The 21,174-nt window shown below is 40.2% G+C and overlaps 1 protein-coding gene across 13 annotated transcripts in view; it reads right to left on the reverse strand.

Annotated features, from left to right (window-relative positions):
- The window catches only part of hyd (E3 ubiquitin-protein ligase hyd), a 39,030-nt gene that overhangs the window by 16,099 nt on the left and 1,757 nt on the right, over positions 1 to 21,174 (reverse strand). For 4 of the 13 annotated variants that reach the window (XM_069498175.1, XM_034985369.2, XM_034985372.2 and 1 more), the window contains exons 2-28: positions 19,849 to 20,198; positions 19,131 to 19,288; positions 18,813 to 19,036; positions 18,147 to 18,328; positions 16,972 to 17,162; positions 16,347 to 16,491; positions 15,660 to 15,795; positions 14,920 to 15,080; positions 14,387 to 14,529; positions 13,456 to 13,621; positions 12,717 to 13,102; positions 12,115 to 12,288; positions 11,484 to 11,672; positions 10,890 to 11,001; positions 10,017 to 10,124; positions 9,297 to 9,447; positions 8,893 to 9,036; positions 8,132 to 8,357; positions 7,749 to 7,814; positions 7,154 to 7,326; positions 6,393 to 6,583; positions 5,958 to 6,109; positions 5,013 to 5,179; positions 3,968 to 4,213; positions 2,987 to 3,214; positions 900 to 1,096; positions 169 to 373 (exon numbers count right to left, since the gene is read on the reverse strand). In XM_069498175.1, the coding sequence (XP_069354276.1) occupies positions 169 to 373; positions 900 to 1,096; positions 2,987 to 3,214; positions 3,968 to 4,213; positions 5,013 to 5,179; positions 5,958 to 6,109; positions 6,393 to 6,583; positions 7,154 to 7,326; positions 7,749 to 7,814; positions 8,132 to 8,357; positions 8,893 to 9,036; positions 9,297 to 9,447; positions 10,017 to 10,124; positions 10,890 to 11,001; positions 11,484 to 11,672; positions 12,115 to 12,288; positions 12,717 to 13,102; positions 13,456 to 13,621; positions 14,387 to 14,529; positions 14,920 to 15,080; positions 15,660 to 15,795; positions 16,347 to 16,491; positions 16,972 to 17,162; positions 18,147 to 18,328; positions 18,813 to 19,036; positions 19,131 to 19,288; positions 19,849 to 20,198 (4,971 nt within the window). The remainder of the gene's footprint in view (positions 1 to 168; positions 374 to 899; positions 1,097 to 2,986; positions 3,215 to 3,967; positions 4,214 to 5,012; positions 5,180 to 5,957; positions 6,110 to 6,392; positions 6,584 to 7,153; positions 7,327 to 7,748; positions 7,815 to 8,131; positions 8,358 to 8,892; positions 9,037 to 9,296; positions 9,448 to 10,016; positions 10,125 to 10,889; positions 11,002 to 11,483; positions 11,673 to 12,114; positions 12,289 to 12,716; positions 13,103 to 13,455; positions 13,622 to 14,386; positions 14,530 to 14,919; positions 15,081 to 15,659; positions 15,796 to 16,346; positions 16,492 to 16,971; positions 17,163 to 18,146; positions 18,329 to 18,812; positions 19,037 to 19,130; positions 19,289 to 19,848; positions 20,199 to 21,174) is intronic. The other 9 variants (XM_069498173.1, XM_034985368.2, XM_069498174.1 and 6 more) reach the window with 8 other exon arrangements.

Below are 21,174 nucleotides of genomic sequence, written 5' to 3' on the forward strand. Positions count from 1 at the left end.
TATGGGGGGTGTTCTCAGGAATTGTTTGGCCTCATTCATCTCTCCCTGTTCTACAAAGGCACCTATTCAACTTTATGTTCTGAGCCCTCCTTTTTTTTTGAAGTCTAGCTAAAATGTTACAACATTAGGATCAAGTTTAATACATAAATAAAATTAAAAAAGCCTTACCGTATAGCCCATTGCATAGAATGCGGAGCAAGGTTCGGTCTAGACGGTGGCGCGGATCGTCGTTCCACTGGTTCTCCTCCATCAGAGAAGGGCGGTTCTGCCTCAGCATCCAGCTCATCTGTCTCTCCGGCTTCAGAGTCTTCATCCTCGGGTTGAGTGGAGTCACCACTCTCGTCTTCAGGGTATAGCAGCAGAGATGCTATGCCTGTCGCAGAGCACCAGATAATTTCAATAAAGATAAAGGCTGCCAGCCGTCCGCCGGTCAGAGAAATAGTAATGCATAACAATTATTATTCATCTAACTGTAAGTTTTGTGAGGTAAGTATATTCAAGAAATTCAAAAACACTTTGATATTTGGGGTGTCAAACTTTAAGGTTTTCTTAAATTTAAAAGGTCTGAAAAGAGTCACAGCCCTCACTAATGAAGAATAAGAGAAAATAATTCGTTATTAAATTTTCGGACAATTAGAATCAGCCAATATTATAATAATTCTTCGTCCAACTATAAGATTTTGCGACGGTAAATAAATTTCACTTTGATCCTCAAAGTGTTCTTAATTTTTAAGGTGTTCTTAAGTTTGAAAAGACGATAAAAGGTGCTGTTAAAGTTTGAAGATCCTCCTTAAATGTTGGTGATGAGAAGAAACTGAAATGGACGACAGCTTCTTACATGGGAAGAGTTAGCAAGATATACTACTATGAAGAACTTTTATTATTATCTTCTTACTTACCAGCATCAGAGCCTTGCGTTGCTCCGGTCTGGACGCTGCGCTGCGCGGACTCTGCGTTGTCCTGGTCGTCGGAATCGCTCTCTGTCTCCACTTCAGCCAGCAAATCTAGTTCACTCTCACTCTCGCCGCCCTCAGCGCGCTCTGTTCCGTTTTCCACTACCACATGCTGCTCTTGACCTCTGTTAAAATCCAAATAGCTGCAATTAACTCAATTATGTTAGTAATGGGGAGAAATAATGATGCCTAATTTGATTACATATATAGTTCAGGAAATATAATTTGCATCGCTTCGACTTATCAGCTTATCTATGGAGAACAATAGCTACGACCACACCTGCGCGTCATGAACGCGAATCTATACGTGCACACCTACGCGACTGTTGTAATGTGTAGATGTGACTCCCGGTAACGTACTAAACGTACCTGCTTCGCAGTCGCTTTGTTCGCTTGCTTAATAGTGTGCTGTAATGGGTATGATATCTTGAAAATATCTACACTGTTTGTGTTAAGTTATATAAGTTATTTCCTTTTTGTAAAATCAGCCATTTTGTTTTTACGACCCTATTGTAATTTATACAAACATCATCATGATCAATAGCTGGCTCACTACATAGCATGGGCCTCCTCTCAGTATGAGAAGGGTTTGGCCATAGTCCACCACACTTAACTTTAACTAAATTGACAGTTCTGAAACCAGAAATTAAAACGTTCCACAATGTTTCCTGCAGCAAAGGATGCTTTTAACCTATCAATTTAGTATGTGTATACACATTGGTCTCAAAAATCTCGATAAAAATATGAGATACAGATCTCTTCCACTTTATAAATTTTAGATGAATCTAGATTTTAGATGAGGCCCGCGATTTTTAATTTTCCATGAAGTAGCTTGTCTATCTTCGAAATGCAAGCTCTCTGTACCTTTCGTCAAAATCGGTTAAGCAGCAGCCTTTTCCAAAATACAAGCTATCTACGTACTTTTTGTCAAAATCGGCTAGTGGGCCTTGGAAAGGTAACGGAACAGACACGCTTTCGCATTTACATAAATTAGTATGGAGTATGGATAATTGGATAACACTTTAAAATCGTAAAAATCGTTGTTTCAAATAGGCCTACAATACATTTATTTTATTTATTTTTTATTTTGTTTATTTGAAAGTAATCAACAGCGTAAATACATAATTATTATTTAAATTTAAATCTAGGTATAGCAGAAGGCCAAAAGAGATTATTTAAAATTATAATTAAAACTATTTTAACAGAATAGATTTAGAATAAATGTAGGTATATACAATAATAAAATTACAACAGTGTGTGTATGCTTGTGTGTGTGTGTGTGTGTGTGTGCATGCGTGTTTGAGTGTGTGCTTGTGTGTGTGTGCGTGTATGTGTGTGTATGTGTGTGTGTGTGCGTGTGTGTATGTGTGTGTGTGTGTGTGCGTGTGTGTATGTGTGTGTGTGTGTGTAAGTGGGAGTGTATGATTGCATGCATATTTAGATGTTAGCTACTTTTTTTTACGATGATAGTTTCATGTTCCTTTAGAAAGCGTTCACCACAGGTTGAAAACCCAGATTTTAATGAGAAGCTAGATATTAGAGGATACCCGCGACTTCGTTCGCGTGGATTTAGGTTTATGAAATCCCGTGGGAACTCTTTAATTTTCCGGGATCAAAAGTAGCCTATGTCCTTCCCTGGGATGCAAGCTATCTCTATACCAATTTTCATCAACATCGGTTAAACGGATTGGCCGTGAAAAGCTAGCAGACAGACAGACAGACAGACAGACAGACAGACAGACAGAGACAGACAGAGACAGAGACAGACAGACAGACAGACAGACAGACAGACAGACAGACAGACAGACAGACAGACAGACAGACAGACAGACAGACAGAGACAGACAGAGACAGACAGAGACAGACAGACAGAGACAGACAGACAGACAGACAGACAGACAGACAGACAGACAGACAGACAGACTGATGGATTACACCTTTCGTCTTCTACAATACGCTCCCCATGATGGTGGGACGCAATTTAATTAATAGGACTCAGTTTATAAAGATTGTTATAGTTTTTGTTTACAAACCTGTCTCCCATAGGATCATCGTGATGCTGCGACTCAGACGGCTGGACAGGAGGGGGTATATTGGGCTCGTCTGTTTCCGAGGCGTCATCATCGCCGCCGAGCGCCTCGCCCGCGACGTCGTCAGGGTATTCCGTGGCTACAGGCGTAGACGAGCGGTCGGGCACGAGTGTGGAACTTCCCATTGATGTGCCACTAGCTGCAGCCCGAGCTCCAGCGACGTTTGACTCTCTGTCATCAAATAGGGAACTAGTCAAATCAGCAACTTTATATCAAACGTCAAAACGCTCGCTTAGTGTGGGAGCTTGTACGAAATACATAGATGTGACATCATAAAATTTGACGTTATTCGACGTACTTTTTTAGTTAGATCGATAATTTAAAATGGTTAGCAAACTTAAAACTAACAGCGGACGTGGATTTTACGAATTTTGGAAGACCCTCTATTTAACAATTCCTAAGAAATTATTTTTGACATAGGCATCATCCCAATTTTCGAGTTCGATAGAATAGAATAGAATAGAATGTTTTTTTATTCATGTAAACTTTTTACAAGTGTTTATGAATAGTCAGGTAGTTTTAATTTACCACTGGTTCGGAACGCCGTTCCCATTCGATTTTGCATGGAGTACCATTTATGGAATGACTTTGCCAAATACCAGCTTGATGCGTTAATCTGCGGTGGATCATCGCGCTAGAAGACTCATTGGCGACCAAGCACTGGTCAATTCCAAGCTCAAAAGTTTAGAACATCAGCGTAAAGTTGCCTGCCTGTCAGTATTCTACAGAATATATTTCGGGGAGTGTGTTATGGAACTATTTGATCTAGTTCCCCACTAGTAGTAGATATTTACGCGGTTCGTACGTGTGAAGCGTTCAGACTAATGAACTCCTCGAAGAATGTTACAATCTGTGCAACAATCTGTACGCGCCATTTGGCTGAAATATAACTTCATTTAGCCTGACATATAACTTAAATCATACCTTCGTGTATGCGTCAGACGTGAATGGCCAGTAGATAGGGGTTCCACACCAAACAAGTCTTCACTGCCGTTGACTAAGTCCACATAGGTAGTTGCGAGCGGGAAGGGTGCCGTTGGGCGAACAACACCCAAACGCACAGGCGCCAGTAACGCATCCGCTGCCTCTACCAGTTCTTCCACTGCTAAAGCCACAAGTGCCGCGAACACGCGTCGGCAACGCACCAGCGATGCTGTTATTGATAATGGCCTGGTAAAGGACACAAAATTGTGTTACAACCCAAATTATTTATTACATGATAGCTAAGCTTGCGCTTGCTGATAATCATTCTTAATAAAAAGCAATGATGACGTCTAGGTTGGAATGTGCTTGCCTAGATGCCTATTAAATCTTGCCTTGAAGGTATGTAGGTTAGACGTGGCGGGAAACATCAACGCCGGAAGGGCATAGCGATTCTTATCAGAAACTTTGAGCATAAAGGTTTATTGCAAATAGATTGGATGCCGATTGTCAACATTCAATCTATACACACCCCCTCCATAGGGTTATAGTGCGCGAGTGAGAATGCATAATTAGTGCCGCTATATAAGATTCGTTTATACTGGCGCAGGCCATATCAGTTGTAAATTTCCTCTACTGCATCCAAATTCCAATTAATGACAATGTCAATAAACTAGCTTACTCCCGCGACTACGTCCGCGTGGACTACACAAATTTGAAATCCCTATTTTACCCCCTTAGGGGGTTGAATTTTCAAAAATCCTTTCTTAGCGGTTGCCTACGTCATAATAGCTATCTGCATGCCAAATTTCAGCCCGTTCCGTCGAGTAGTTTGAGCTGTGCGTTGATAGATCAGTCAGTCAGTCAGTCAGTCACCTTTTCCTTTTATATATTTAGATTACTATTGCCATTTTAAATAACTAATAAAATAGACTGGTAGTAAATGACCGAAAATTTCTTTTACTAACTGTATACACTACTAAGGACAAGGTTAGATAAACGTGACATCATCACAAATTCACTATGGCGGATGTTCAAGATTACTTACCCCTTTTTCTTAGCAGCTCCGGGGGCCATCTCAACACTAAATATGACGAATATCCTAGCGACAGAGCGCACAAACCGTCGAGTAACTTCACGGGCGCGTTCGGCCCGCCCTGGTACTGTATCATTCTGTTGTTCCTTGATCAACGTATTCAATAGGCTATCTAGCATCTGAAAAAAATTAACTTTTGTCATAACCCATATGTATGTATGTATGTATGTATGTATGTATGTATGTATGTATGTATGTATGTATGTATGTATGTATGTATGTATGTATGTATGTATGTATGTATGTATGTATGTATGTATGTATGTATGTATGTATGTATGTATGTATGTATATACTTTATTGCACCACAAAACAATGACAGGTTACAAAAAGAAATCCTAAAAAGTAGGTACAAAAAAGGCGGTCTTATCGCTAAATAGCGATCTCTTACAGACAACCTTAACGCTAAGGAGAAAACGAACAAATGGACAAAGGTAGGTCTACTATTATTAATATTATTACCATACTAATATTATAGACGCGAAAGTGTGTAAGTCTGTCTATTATCTTTTCACTGTCCATCTGTTAAGTCAATTTTAACGAATTTGGTACAGAGATAGCTTACATCCTAGTGAAGGACATATGCTACTTTATATCCTGGAAAATCGTCCCCATGGGATTTAAAAAATCGCAGACATCATCTAGTTTTGTATACACTTTAAGAGTTACAGAACAGAGATGGAGCAAGGGTTATATAAATCGGCGGAAGTCGGCAGAACAGACTAATTTTATTTTGCTTAGTAAAGATTGCTACTCGTATCCAATAACCTGCACAGCCCCAAAGAGTAAGAAGAAGAAAGGCAGATTGCTTACGCTTAGTATTGATATCAGATGGTTTATTTAAATGAATATTCACTTGACTGATTGTTTCATTTTGTATAGTAACTGGCAACGTACCTCATTGGTACATTTGACGATAAGGGCATGTGTAAATTTGTCCAACAGTGTAGTTCCAGACTGGTGAGGTGCTGGACTGCTTGGTCGAGGTTCATTCTCAGTTTGTCCAGTTGAACCACACATTATTGCAGCTTCTACTGCAGGCCAGTCAGCTGTCAATGATATAACTTCGTTGTAAGAAGTCTAATAAATAATTAGTGACCAGTACATTATTAGAATCAATCTAGTAAAATTACTCAGAATCTTATAAGCGATAGTAAAAAAAAACAACAAAAACGACTTAAGAATAGGACATAAAACTGCCCATCAATTTATATTATGGTTGTGTTGAAATCGCTATATACCAAAAAGAAACGATTAACATTTTGTTTTTATTTAAATAATGAAGCAATTTCCAAACAAGCAGAGAAAAAGCATTAACATTAATTAGCTTACCCAATAAATGCAAGAGGGCGCGTCTCGCGAACCGCGGCGGCTCCAGGTCATGGTCCGGCACATCGACCTCCGCGTCGGAGCCGGGCTGCTTGCGCGCGCCGCGGCCGCGGCTGCTGCTGGCGCGGAACTGCCTCTGCTCCACGGCCTGCCTCCCCACCGTTTGTACGAGGAACAGCAGGATGGATTCACCCCTAAACAGTAATATAATGCATTAATTCCAAGAACTCACTCGCCATATTTGTTCAGTGTCAACTGTCATGTCAAAGGTACAGTTCACCTTTAAAATAAGGACTAAAATCGTTTTTTTTTCACCACTCCCCGCTGCCCCACACTATCGATCGGTAGTGTTTACTACATATTTAAGTCCCCCGCCGCGTTGAGTTCCTGTTTGTTCGAGCTAATCTCGGAAACTACGAGCATTGACCAAGGTTATATTTATGAACATTTTGCGAAAATAAGCTACCGGTATAATGATAATTTGTGAATTAACTCAAAAATAATCGTCCCATCTGAGAGTTCCGTGGCGTGCGCTGCTGTAAATAGTGATACGAAAATAATGTATAGTAGAGTAGTGCCTCTCAAGCTACCCGTGCGAACCTGAGGGGCGGGTTGCTATCTTAATAAAATCAATTTGTGGTCTTTTGAAAAATCAAATGCTGTCTATCTATTGATGTTATTAGTTGCAAATTAATGTGTACTTCATAGTGTGTATACATAATATCCGTGACTCAAAGATTGTAAGCAAATAATTTTATTTATACCTTGAGTTAAAGTGAGTAGCGAGCTGCGTGTCCCGGGCGAGTCGCCCGAGGAGGTCGCAGCGCGCGGCCCAGTTGCCTCCGACCAATGCCTTGCAGCGACACTTCTCCCAGCAGTCACAATAGGCCGTGGGCGACGTGCGTTTCAACTTGCAATCGTGTCCTTTATGACACACCTTTAACAAATATTTAAGCATGAGTGATGCAATTTGCCCCAAAAGAATTTTGTTTACAGTATTAATCGATAAAGGGATGTATTTTAAATGCACGAGTAGAACATCTAGGTGTCTATTTCAAACCTTTTTACATAAAAATATTAAAAGTTATAAATTCTTAAAACTTAACTGCGAAATATATGTAGTATAAAATTATAGGCTGATAAAATATCTTTAGGCGCACGTTTTTCAATTTTTATTTTCGGAAAATCACCTCTGGATACAGAGTAATTAATTTTTTCAGATTTTCGTTATTATTTTTTTCCTAAAAATTTCAAAAGCGGGACTGGTGACTAGCCCGGAAAGAGCTCTTGACAAGGTCTATCACTGATAAAAAAAACACGTTCCACTATTGCGGCTGTCGAGTAGTCGAGTAATTATACCTTTGCGCATTCCGTGCAGCAGCACAGGGACCCAGTGAGTCCACAAGTCTTGCACTCGAAAATGTCCTGTAAATAAAGCTTTACTTATAAACTTGCCTGTTAAAGCTCTAATAAAATGTTTGTTATCATTCCTGCTAGTTTTGCGGTGTTTAATGTAAGGCATTGCAATAGAATAGAATAAATTGAATGGTCTCTTATTCAAATAAACATCACTACCCATATTATAAACGCGAAAGTGTGTTTGTCGGTTTATTAGTCAGTCCTTCAATCACGCCGCAATGGAGCAAAGGATCGACGTGATTTTACGCATAGTTAAGACGTAGGGTAAGCTACTTTTTATGCCAGCTAGTTGATGATAATAGTAATTAAAGTTTCATACAAACCTGATTAATATGATCCTGTCCGGTCCAAGTAAAGCTACAAGTGTCGTTGCAACACAGAACCAGCAGCGGCGAATGGTCGGGGTGAGCATTGGGAGGAAAGATAGCCGCGGAACGTTGAGCCTCGTCTACATCCGGACACGCACGGATCGAGTCTAGTATGACGAGCGCCGCGCGGTACGCTCGCTCCGCCACCGCAGCCATTAACGGTGTCTGGCCCATACCATCCCTGCAAACGTTTTTTAATAAAGTCTTAATAGGCTAGGCTGATAACCGACATATATTTTGAAGCATACGCATAGGTGTCGTTTTGCCCAAAGGTGCCACCAAAATATGAGTTTTGTGCTTTCAAGGTCATTTTAGTTTCTTGCCTATACTAGAGTAGCAAAGCAATAATGTCCTCTCAATCGAATCTCCATAGGGTTAACCATTTTGCGCGGGACATATTGTTGTACACATGTGTATACGCAAAAACAGGAGCACTCTCTATTCACTGCACTCGCATAGTCGTCCCGGAAATCAGATATGGCCTGGGAGATCAAGCGCAGGACCAGCGGCTTTACGTGCTCTCGTACGGTACGGGGGTGAAACGCTGCCTTTCTAACTCCGGGCTAGTACTGAGGATTTCTTAACACAAAACCCCAATGCCTATTTTTGGCCCAGCTCGGAAATCTAACCCTTAACCTCATAATCCGCAGTCGAACATGCGAACCACTTGACCAATGAGGCAGTTACGAGCAAAGAAAATAGAATATTTAACTTACTTAGCGGTAAGCAGCTGCATGAGGTAAGGTTGCAAGGCCGCACTCTCGCACAAAGCGCGCAGAGCAGCCAAGGCGTTCCCACGACGCTCGGCCGGGTCAGCGCTCACTGCACTACCTCCATTGGTGCCACTGCTGGTGATTTTTCTATGATAAGCAACCAAATATCTAGGTCAACAACCCATCATCTACCACCGACTGATGATTTAGTGTTGCCACACAGAGCCACTGGCGAAAACTGGTGATTTTTCTATAGGTTGAATAGTCAAGTGAATTTACCACTGGTTCGGAATCTACCTCCAAGAAGAACCAGCAAGATTCTTGGCAGTTGTTCTTTTCAAATACTTAACAATATTTTATTATGTATTAAGTCATTGTAGTAATAATTCTTATTTAGTTAATCATACCCATTATTAGTGAGTCCCATCAAGCTGTCCTCGTCTCCGGAAGCTTCAAACGTCTCCGGAGGCCAGGTAAGGGCTGGCATGGCTTCCTCTGCGCTAGCACCTCCGCCACTGGTGCCACTTGGTATGTTGGGCAATGTTGCATTTTCCACTGCTTATGGAAACAAAAAAAAATCAAAAACTCGACTGCGGTTTGTGCTGAAGTGTACATTACATACAAGTCTCATCACTAATCTTTAGTTCAGAGTATGCTCAAATAACGCTCATTGCTGCTATCAGCGAATGTAATGGCGAAAATTGTTGCTTCAAATACAGGTCGGCAATCTCAAGTCAAGCGTAATTACATTCAATTGTTTCAGAGTTTATCAATTACACACAAACAAACAAATCTTTCCTCTTTATACTTTTGGTATAGATAGTATAGAACTATAGGTACAGCAACAGATTATAAATAAAAAGAAACAACATTTTTAAACATAAATATGTTAAGAATAAACGTTTTAATAAAAGTTTCAGCAACTTGAGACTGCTTTCTGCATCTTAAATTGTTAACTGTTAATAATAATTTCAAATCATCTTATTGAGCTATCTAAATCACAACTTTAAAAGTTTTCATAGTAACATTTTAGAGTCCCAGCCATTACACTTATAAGTCACTATTTTGTCCTAGACGAAATAAATAGATAATTTTGAAAATTGTACCATTGAGGCTTTACAACTTACCAATATCGGGTTCCTTGTTGGACGTTGGAGCGCACATATGCACGCAAGCGTGTAGTATGTTCCTGTTGCCATCGCAACGCTCTTGTAAAATTGCAAGAATTTGTTGTTCTGTAAATATAAAAAATTGAAATATCTGATTTAGATAAAAATTAAAACCAGCACAGCTTTGTTTGAGTGGAATTTTTTAAAATCGGTAAGGGGATGGTATTTTCAAAAATCCTGAAACTTATACTTCTTTATTTTTGATTGAAAGTACCAATTTTATGATTCTCTATTTAATCCACTTATGAGTGGAACTTCTAAAAATACTTTCTTTTTATCACGCCCCGCGGCGGCTTAATCAATGCGATGATAGATCAGTCAGTCAGTCAGGACAAGACTTTTTATATTTGTATAGATTGAAAATAAGCGTAGATTATATTATACAATAGTACGCAGCAGAAAGTAATGTACATCAGCCTTTAGAATGACATTTCGGCTTTGAAGAACGTTGTCTCTGTCACTCATACCTATATGATGTTTTGTCAGTCTCAACGACAGGGACAGCGCTCTACAAATCTGCTATCTCCTTCTCAATGTCGATGTACATTACTTCCTGCCGTGCACTGTGACATCTTTTATCAAAGCTAAAGGTAAGATTTCATAGACCAATAACTAAAACATGCACCAAATTTGAAGCTGAGTTTGTTGTGGGCTATTCTCAGACCTGGGCGCGTTAGGAACCCTCGAACCTCGTAGCTTTAGGTTTAAGTTTGCGTAATAATTATCACCACTATATCAACAACTGACTATCGAAAAGAGTAATTTTTTACCTATTTTGAATAAATCATTTGACTTTGACTTTGACTTTGAAGTGTATTTGGAATGACTTACTATTGGAATCTGATTCAAGCTGATGCAACAGCTGCCGGACGCCTTCGAGGTCGCAGCGCAGAACGCGCGGCATCATCAGTTGCGGCTCGGGGACCATAATTATGAGGGCTACCTGTTAATATAAGTGTACTATGTTAACTAATGTATTTATTTACACAAAGTGAACCTAGAGAGAAGTGTCTTGAGCTGACTACAAACCTGCACTTACAAATCTTTATATTATGAGTAGAACAAATTGAGATCTGAACAGTTGCACTGACAAAGAACTTTAAATTTCAATTCTGCTTTATTATTTAAAATTTCGCGCACATATTTTCATCGACCCGAGCTAAGATGTTATACAGCGCGCGAGCGAGAACACTCGGATCGCTGCGTGTTAGAAAGGTCAAAATACTTAGTTAAACTATTGTAGCAAACAATCGTTTGAGAAAATTTACTTTCCGTGAAAAATCACTGTGGAGAAAAATTATAATTTCACCAAATGAAAATGACTTAAAAGTAGCAATAATGCCCCCTTCTATTTACAACTGTCAGTTGTAAATGCATGTGTGTGCAGTGGCTTTACACTTGTTTTTTACCTGTACAATATCTTACCTGTGACTTTAAGGTGGGGTGATGCGGATGGTGCTGATGGTGCGGCTGCAGCGGCAGCGCGTGTGCGGATAGCGCTCTCGCGGGCGGCAGGTTCAGCGGGGGCGGCTCCCGGACCGCGCCCACGCAGTCGCGCGCCACGGGGTATATAGCGCCGTTACCGTCTAGCATCATCACGACTGGCTCACTTCCCTGGTGACATTGTTTTATATTTTTGAACACGTTAAAGGCTTATTCACAGTGCGCACTCGTACGAACCGTGCACACAACTGACAACGCACATCATAAGAATAATACAATGTGCACATTTTTACACGTGGTTTGCGAGCAGTTTACGTGCATGTCGTAAAAGTCATGTTTTTTTGGGGGAGAATACAAACATACGCGTTCGCAACATGCTCGTACGCACAGAGACGCGTCCACATGGGCGTTTCATGCGCATTGTGCGCACGGTACGTGTCCGTGTGCAGTTATGGATCCACCTTTAGATCACACAAATTTGTTTCTACCTAATACATTAACAATTAGAAAAGAAGAATGTACGCAAAATACGGTGTGGTTTTAGAAAATGTCGTCGGTTCAAAATTCAAATAATTCGCTTTTTCTTTCCATGTAAATGTAAAAGTAAACTCACCTCGGCTGCAGTAGTGAGTTGTATAGCCTGTCCGTTGGAACAGCCCAACAGCGCGCTGTGGTCTGTCGGGAAGGTGCTGTCGGTGAGCGCGCGCGTGGTGCCCACCGCGTACACGGCGTACGCCAAAGCGCCGCCCGGCCGACGCACCACGGCGTGTACGCCGCGGTTATCCACCTATGCACACAACATTGGTCATTCATCATCGTCAAAATGCGATAGACGTTCATAGCTGCACATAGGTCTCTTGTAGGAGCTTCACATGCCACGGCCTTGCGCCGGCTGAATCCAGCCGGCCTTTGCGACAACAGTCGCACATGATGTCCAAACATCTGCCCACCTAGTGGAGATTTGTCAGCGCTGCGCTTTCCGGGACTTATTTCTTAGAGATGATTAAATAGAGGCCAGAGGGTCTTCTAAAATAGTGAAATCCACGTCCTCCGTTAGTTTTAATGTTAAATAACCATTTTAAAATATCGATTAAGCGAAAAAAGCGCGTCAAATGTTTATGATGTCTCATTTCACCCGAGCTCTACTAAGCTGATTTGAGAGGTTGGCAACATCCCTATTGCAACAAGTTTTTAAGTTCAAGTGAAAGTACTTACAGCAATAGTAATGACATTCAGGTCCGGTGGCAACGAAATCTTCCTAGGCGCCCGCTGCAAGCAATCCGGGCCGCGCGGTCCGGCCGTACCTCCAGCACCCCACTTTACAGCCACCAAGTCATCCTTCCGAACTAAGCGACAATCTTGCAGCAACGCCGTCCAATCCTCGGGAGTAGATGGCACGATCTCTTTACCGTCCTTTCCCACGGACGGGAATCGAACAGCTGCATAGGCCCCGTCAACTTTTAGCACCCTGCCCAGTGGCACACTCTTGACATCCTCGAGAAAAACGACTTCCTTCAGTGGCCACTCCTCTTCGTCACGTTTCGATGAGCCGTCATTGGACGAGCCTTCCTCGCCTCGTACAGTTACTCGTTTAGCTCGTTCTACAATATAACCATAATATTACAAAATTACATAATAGAGATATTCCCTATGTCAAAAAGAAATGATTTTTTTAGTATTATAAAACTAAAAAGATAGTTATATATATTCTGGCTATATTCTTGTTTAACGCTAAAAAAGTTTAAAAGTGATTTTTATGATTTGAAAAGTAATTGCAGAGTTTCTTGATCGCTCTTCTCAGTAGACTGCTTTCCGAACCGGTGGTAGAATCCCAGAGGAGATACACTAATTATTATTATCTTACATTGTATAATTTTTTTTATTTTTTATTATACTAAATACACATTCACAAACACAACTTAAACCTAGCATAGTCTGATGAAAAGAATCTTACTGTGTGAAGTGCTGGTGTCACTGCAGGTGGAGGAGGCGGGGCTGGGAGGTGGAGGCATGTCTAAACGGTCGGCCATGTCCTTGTTGCTGTCTTTGCCTCCGTCCTTACTGTTGCTGCTGCTTGATGAAGAAGCTTTCACTGATGACACAGTTAGTGGAGATTGATTCTGTAACAAGTTATCTATATAAACAGGGTGTAACCAGAATGCAAGCAAAAACGAAGTCAGGTGATCTACTAATGATTAGTGATATGATAACACCAAAAAAAAACGCGAAAGAATCCAAAAAATCCTATATTTTGTAAAAGTTCACGATATATTGCAAATGAAACATCTGACTGACGATAGAGGTCAACAAACGCTAGTTTTGCACGCTATACATTGCGTGGTTGAAAAACACTAAATCACTAAAACTCCAAAATGAGGCAATAATAGTTATTGGTATGCGATTGTGTTTAGGTACTATAACAATAACGCTAATTTTTCTACGGTTCTGGTTACACCCTGTATAAAAAGAAAAGCTGACTGACTGATCTATCAACGCACAGCTCAAACTACTCGACAGATCGGGCAGAAATTTGGCATGCAGATAACTATTATGGCGTAGACATCCGCTAAGAAAGGATTTTTGAAAATTCTACTAAGGGTTTGAAATTGTGTGTAGTCCACGCAGATGAAGTCGCAGGCATAAGCTAGTTAAGAAATAAGATCATTATTTATTATGTCAGGGGCAACGACAAAGCCGTGCCGCCAAGCAATTTAGCGTTCCGGCACGACTCCGCGTAGAAACCGAGAAAGAGCATAATACCCTTGGGTTAGTAAAAAAAACTACCAACCCCAGTACAAAGTTATCACAACTTACCTAAATCTAGGAAGGATTGCAGTCAAAGGCTAACTTGTAATAGAATAAAATAAAAATAGTGTAGTTATTACCTGTAGATCCCTCTTGTCCTTGTCAGAGATAGAGCGGTCCGGCTGCGGTGGCGGCAGGAGCTTGAAACGGCAAGTATCTGACAGGTTCCACGCTGCATTCTGCAGGATGCCCACCTTTGGCACTCCAGTGGACATGTTGAATCCTATACAATAAAATGTCGAATTTATTCCACTAACTAGTGTGCATACGATTTTCTATCATGGAATATAATATGGGTAAGGCAAATAAATAAAATGAAACCTTTTCAGCTTATTTTTAAAACAGAGTTAATCAGTTAATAATTTTTATATTACAAAAACCCGGTCACAGTTTAAGTAATTAAGACAAAATCAACTTAAATAAAATTGATCTATTTATTCAAACCACAACCAATCCACACTATTTTGAGATTAAAATAGAGATAATGTCAATGGTCATAACTTTCAAAATAAATATAATTTTATTCATTAACTAATTGGCTTAAAGATCTAGAACAACAAGTAATATCGGCGTAATACATTTGTATGGAGAAGTAACCTTAAAGATAACATACCAATAGCTCCTGGCTGATACATGGGTGCATTTTTCATTGTAACACTCTGGCCGGCTTGCAAGTCCTGAGGGGTGTTAGATGAATGCCCACGTTGTTGCTTGCGAGAGCGGGCCCTGTGTTTCTCCCAAAGCCGAGCTCTTTGTCCAAGTGGTAGTACACCCCTAATAAAAGAAACAAACATTAATTATATAATCATCATCAACAGCATCCATCGCTGGCTCACTACTGAGCATGGGTCTCCTCTTAAAATAAGGATTTCATAGTCCACCATGCTGGACAAGTGCGGATTAGCAGACCACTGACAATAAGTTTGCAGATAGTCTAGATTTTTGATTCACAAAAGAAATGAAATATTATTTTCAGCTATTAAAATTTTCTAGTTTTATTACAAAAATTAAGTTTCTCTATTTCAACCATTTACAAACGTATTTGTCTCCCAGTTGTGGAGTAGCTTATAACATCATGTTTGTACTGCAACAGATTCCTTTATTTAAATTGAAGAGTTACCATCATCATTAATAGCCTATAACAGTCCACAGCTGGACTAAAGGCCTAACCTATCCCAACCAGAGGCTTTGCCCATAATCACCAGGCTGGGCAGACAGGTTGGTGATTGCAGTAGATGGTAGTAGTAGCACACAGAGGACGCTGCTGCCCGTTCTCTGTTATGTCCCCTTAGACGGCTTGTACGACACCCGCGTGATCTACCGTCACCACACGGCGGTAAATAGTTAACTTACCACCAATAGAGTGTCCCAGATTCCAATTTTGCAACAGTGTAGAGTGAGCATACATGCAGAGATATCGGCTTCTCGGAGCCAAACTCAGTAAATGTCTGCAGAGGATGTTCCAAGCGCGCGGCGCCAGGGGCGTGGGCTATAAATAATATTGAACCTTAGTTTTTTTTACTGTAGAATTTTTGTTTGTTCAGTATAAGCCTTGATTTAACGCCGAAATGTAATAAGTGGAACCACTACCTTCCCATATCACTACCCTTATTATAGACGCGAAAGTGTGTTTGTTTGTTGGTTTGTCCTTCAATCATGTCACAATAGAGCAACGGATCGACATGAGTTTTTGCATGGGTATAGTTAAAGACCTATTTTTATTCCGGAAAATCAAAGAGTTCCCACGGGATTTTTAAAAACCTAAATCCACGCGCAGAAGTCGCGGGCATCGGCATTAATGTTAGCGGGCATTAGTAAAGACGAGAATAGGCTATTTGTATAATTTTTGGAAATCGCTTTAAATTATTCCTTATTACATAATAAGCACACTACATTGATATTTTTTGGAATATCTACTGTACTAAATGTTTATTTGAATAAAAATCTTTCTATTTCTACTGAAATATCTTAAGTGCTTAAGAGCTTCCTAAAATGTTTTGATATTAATGAAAAGAACAGTGTATTTAGTTAGGGCCATACCGATTGATTCATCCAAGAATGTCGAGATGCGGCCCGCTTCCGTGAGAACAGACACGCGTATTCCGGCAGCGCTAATATTGACGATTCGTTCACCGGACGCGATTCCCAGCCAGTTGCCGCGGGGATGATAAATCACACCAGAAGCCTGTTGATAAAAAATAACTGTAATATAACTCTTTTATTGAATAATTTATTGGTACTGTTGTAATAGGAGTGGCATTACGCACCAGTGGTAAATTCTATTGACGGTTCAAAAGCATTATTTTGTAAAATTTTACTTGAATAAAAATCTGTTCTACTCTATTCTAGAAGATACCTATTCACTCGTGCCTTGAAGGTTTACATGTGGCAGGAAACACAGCCATGTTGATCGTGTTGGATAAAGCAGATCTTCTGTTATAGACAGATGTGTGGGGGCAATGCACGCACAACAGACGGAAACGTTTAAGTGCGGAAACCAGCCCAGAGCGAAGATAGACAGATGTGGTAGGAACATATCAGCGTTTGTGTTGCAAGATTCTCACACATTCTGGTGTGCACATTTGAACCACATATGCAAAATGGGTTTGGTAAATTTTTACGGTGAATTTAAAAAAAAAACCTATTCTGAAAACTTAGCACTTACGTCACTACGCTGGTACGGGTGTGCATCAGCCCAGCGCCACTGGTGCAGCTGGCCGTGGTTAGATATCGCGATCAGCTCGCTGTAGGTAGCCGCGATATGCGTGAACCGAATGCTGCTGTCCCAATACTCTAGCTCTTCAGACACCCAGAGAGGCGAAGCTGTCATTGCCGAATCCTTTTTCTTGTTCTCAACTGCAATACAAGAAATTATAGTTTAACGCTCTGGCTACATGCTCCGTCACCTGTGAGCTTACCTGCACAAAGCCAGTTTGCGCAGTTAAGAGCCCGCTTCATTAAAGCGATCACTCATTGGCCAGTGGAGCCTAACACAGTGCTGTTTCCACAGAAGACGGAAACAACGTTATCTGTGCTTGTCACCCTTTCCCTCTAATCACACCTCATCCCGAGAGAGGCCGGCCGAATGATATTTGCTTGAGATACATGATTTTTAAGTTTAGACGGAATTTTATTAACCTTACACATTTGAAATTATTACTAAGCCAAGTTTGCCTTAAAGCAATTAGTTTCGCAATTTTTTTGTCGCCCGCAGGCATATACAATGAAGAGATAAATCGATATCGATGAAAACATAGATCTTAAATAAATAATAATAATAGAATAATTTGTATAGAGAAGCGCCTATGAAGTGTAAAAGTAAATTAAGCTACAGACTGATTGTTCAAAGGTAATTTATCGTACTCGTATCGGCCAATCCATACGTCTTATACATAAATAATACAAGTCTATCTGTTTCTGTTATCTTTTTTGCCCATCCACTTCACCGATTTTGACGAAATTTGCTACACTTGCTTGCATATAACTATAAGACTACTTTTTGTCCCGGAAAACTAAAGTTCCCATGGGGTTATTATTTACCCGCGCGGACGAAGTCGCAGGCATTTTGTATGCACCTACAGTAGACTTTTAACTAACTAACTCGCTTTTTCCAGTTTTCTACATGCGTCTCCGTAATAAGGATTACTATAATATAGAGATAGAAATAGATTTTAAACAAGAAAATTTCTCCATAATATGAGATAATCTGAGGAGAAAAAGACTTACTTGTTTTTGAATCCATAAAACCCTAACAGTTCTCCATCTGATGAACATATCACAAACAACACAAACAAGACGCCTTATGTCTTACTTATCTTCTAGAACTCGTCAAAATGTTACCTCCTTCCTTGTCCCAGGATGTGTCACGAAGCGCCGACTCGAGCCAGCGCCTCGGGCCGAAGTATTGGCGCTCGCGCCAGCGGCTGAACTCTGACGGCCGCTCCTGAGTGGAGCTGCTGCTCTCGCGACTGGCACCCGCGCGCCCGCCGCCGCCGCTGCCGCCGCCGCCGCCGCCACTGCGACTGAACATTATATCGTTACTACCCTCGAGTACATAAACAAATGTGTCATCGACCATCGTCACTACATGAATAAATATTTATTTTAATTTAAAGAAACATTTTGTTTTTACAACTGACAATATTAATCGAACTAATCGCGAAAGATCTGAAATTGTACTAGAACATTGATGTAAAACAAATTATAGAATAGTTGTATTAAAAATTATTATAATAGGTATAAAATTCAAGACATTTTAATATATATATACCTACCAGCTGTAAATACATAATGCTATTGATAATAATGATTAATGAAGTATCATGTAGTGACTTTACAACACAACAGTAAAAAGAAACTAGGGTGTGAAAAACTAAAAAACAAATCCGAATCACAGAACAGAAACGGAAACTGCGTAAGCGTTTTGCGTGCTAGATTGGGTGGAGGGCTACATTTGATTCTAGTGGTAGGAAATACGAGGCCGAGGAGCGTAGCTTGACAGAATACCTTCTGACAGCCGCGTACCCGAAGATGTCCTCCGAAAACATGGCGTCCGCGTCAATGATCACCGACTGGTCCTGTTGAGTGGCGTGAAAACCTCCGTCCAGAAGAGAAATGAGGTCCTCGGGAACATAGCCGTCACCGCCCTCGCCGCCTTCCGGCTCCTCGCCCTCCTCGTCGTCACGAGACAGCAGATTGTTTACGGCCTGGTTCACGTCCAAGTTAGTACGCTACAAAAGAACAATTGCCGAAATCGTCATATTAACTCCATGGAAATGAAACTAGTCTTTGCAATCAGTCTAGGTTTCATAAAACACGTAATACCTGTAACTCCCGTATTATGAGGCTTCTACTTTTACCCTGTAAGACCACTTGGGCTTGTGTCACAAGATCTTCAGGGACAAACGGAGCTGGCACTGCAGACACTACACGACTAGAACCTGATGCCCCAATTATCACACCTGTAGCCCTACTAGTAGATCCTGTACATAAAACCAGAAAATAATTCACAATTAAATAATAAATCTCAATTTCTAATTTAAAAGCAACTAGATTATGCTCGCGGCTTCATCCGCGTGGACTACACAAACTTCAAACCTCTATTTCACCCGCACATAGCGGATGCTTGCGTCACAATAGCTATCTGCATGACAAATTTCAGCCCAATCCATCCAGTATTTTGAGCTGTGCGTTGATAGATCAGTCAGTCAGTCAGTCAGACAGTCAGTAAGTCACCTTTTCCTTTTATATATTTAGATTTACTGTGTTATAGGCACATGTTAAAGTCTATAATATATTGGAACTGATTTAATAAATTGGGACTGGGCATACCTTGACTCTGCTCAGGCTTAAGACGGTACCAAGACCAAAATGTGTCATTAGATAAATCTGTTTCACTTTAACTCAGGAGTTCTAAATTAGATTCTTTTATTATTTCTTATTCTCTATAGATCTCAGACCAAGACTCAAAGCATTATGCTGGTTCACATAATATGCATAGAATAAAATGGAACAACTTTTGAGTCATATTTATTGTATATACCTTGCGAGCTAGGAGCAGCACGAATGGAATTCCTCATGATCCTGGCTCTGGTTCGAGGCTGTTGCCTTGATCCACATCCACCACCACTTCCCCCTTGCTTGCCCCCACCTGTCCCCCCACCGCCACTGCCACCGCCGCCGTTCCCCCCATTTTTACTAGCATCGGCTTTACTCAAGTCCAATCTATCGGGTATGATAGAGAACGCAGCCCGGCATATAGTGCCATCTTCAAGTAAACAAGCGATATGGGCTGGTCCTGCCGCAACTGCCTTTACTCCCCGCAAGGAAGAAAGTGCAGACGGTGCAGCTCCAGTGCCATATCTGTTCCATCGTTCTGCTACTTCTCGAAGTCTACAACAATACAGTAGATAATGCTTGAATCAATAACTCATGATTGTTATAAAAATTCAAAGCAAAAATAAGTTTATGTTTTATGAAAACTTTGAACTTGTTGAGAGACATTATGAATATTCTGAACTCATTTAGTTATTTGCTCCTCCTGTAAAATTTGATTTAGTGCAATTACATCATTTTAGTAAGCTAGCTCCTCAAATGCCCTCCATACATTGCTTTACAAAACAATGTGCAAGTACATACAACATAGTAGCGCATCGTGGTATACCTCATACTAGCGCATCGTGGTATAACTCAAAGTTTACCTTCAAGCTGACTAGGTAGGTAACTATAGGTTGTATATACACTAAAGTGGAGAAAAACAAGGCATAGAAGATAGATTTATTTGCATTTACAAAGAGGATATCTCCTTAGGGGATAATCTGTTAAACAATTTCTATGACTCAAATCTGTTCATCTTAACTCAAACTGTATTTTAGCCAAAGTTAGGTGTTAGATAATTTTCTGAATCATAAATATCACATTGATTTCATAAAAAATTGCAATACTGGGCAATAAGAACTGGAAAATAAGTCAAGATTTTTATTTTGAATACATATTATTTGAATTTATTTATTTGAATAACTTAACATACACTGACATTGATATCTTCCACGATTCTCTAATTAAATTTAAGAAAAAATTGTACTCCATGAATGAGCTGACATTGTCGTAATCGTTAATCCTTAAATTGTTATCGTTATCTGACTCTTATCTAATTTAATTAATTTTTATGCAATGAGTAACTAATTTCATTAATCAAGCAATAGGCTACTTGACAATTTTTTTAAGTTGGTCTTAAATGGTTAATATTTGTCCTATTATATCAAAAAAATTAACACTATATTTTTTTGCGCCCTAAAAACCGTAAAACTTTAATTTAAAAAAATATTTTTCTTAGACAGGTGAAAACACTGTCGGCCACCCTGTGGTT

Source organism: Maniola hyperantus, chromosome 4 (genome assembly GCF_902806685.2).
Source record: "Maniola hyperantus chromosome 4, iAphHyp1.2, whole genome shotgun sequence".
NCBI classification, from domain to species: domain Eukaryota; kingdom Metazoa; phylum Arthropoda; class Insecta; order Lepidoptera; family Nymphalidae; genus Maniola; species Maniola hyperantus.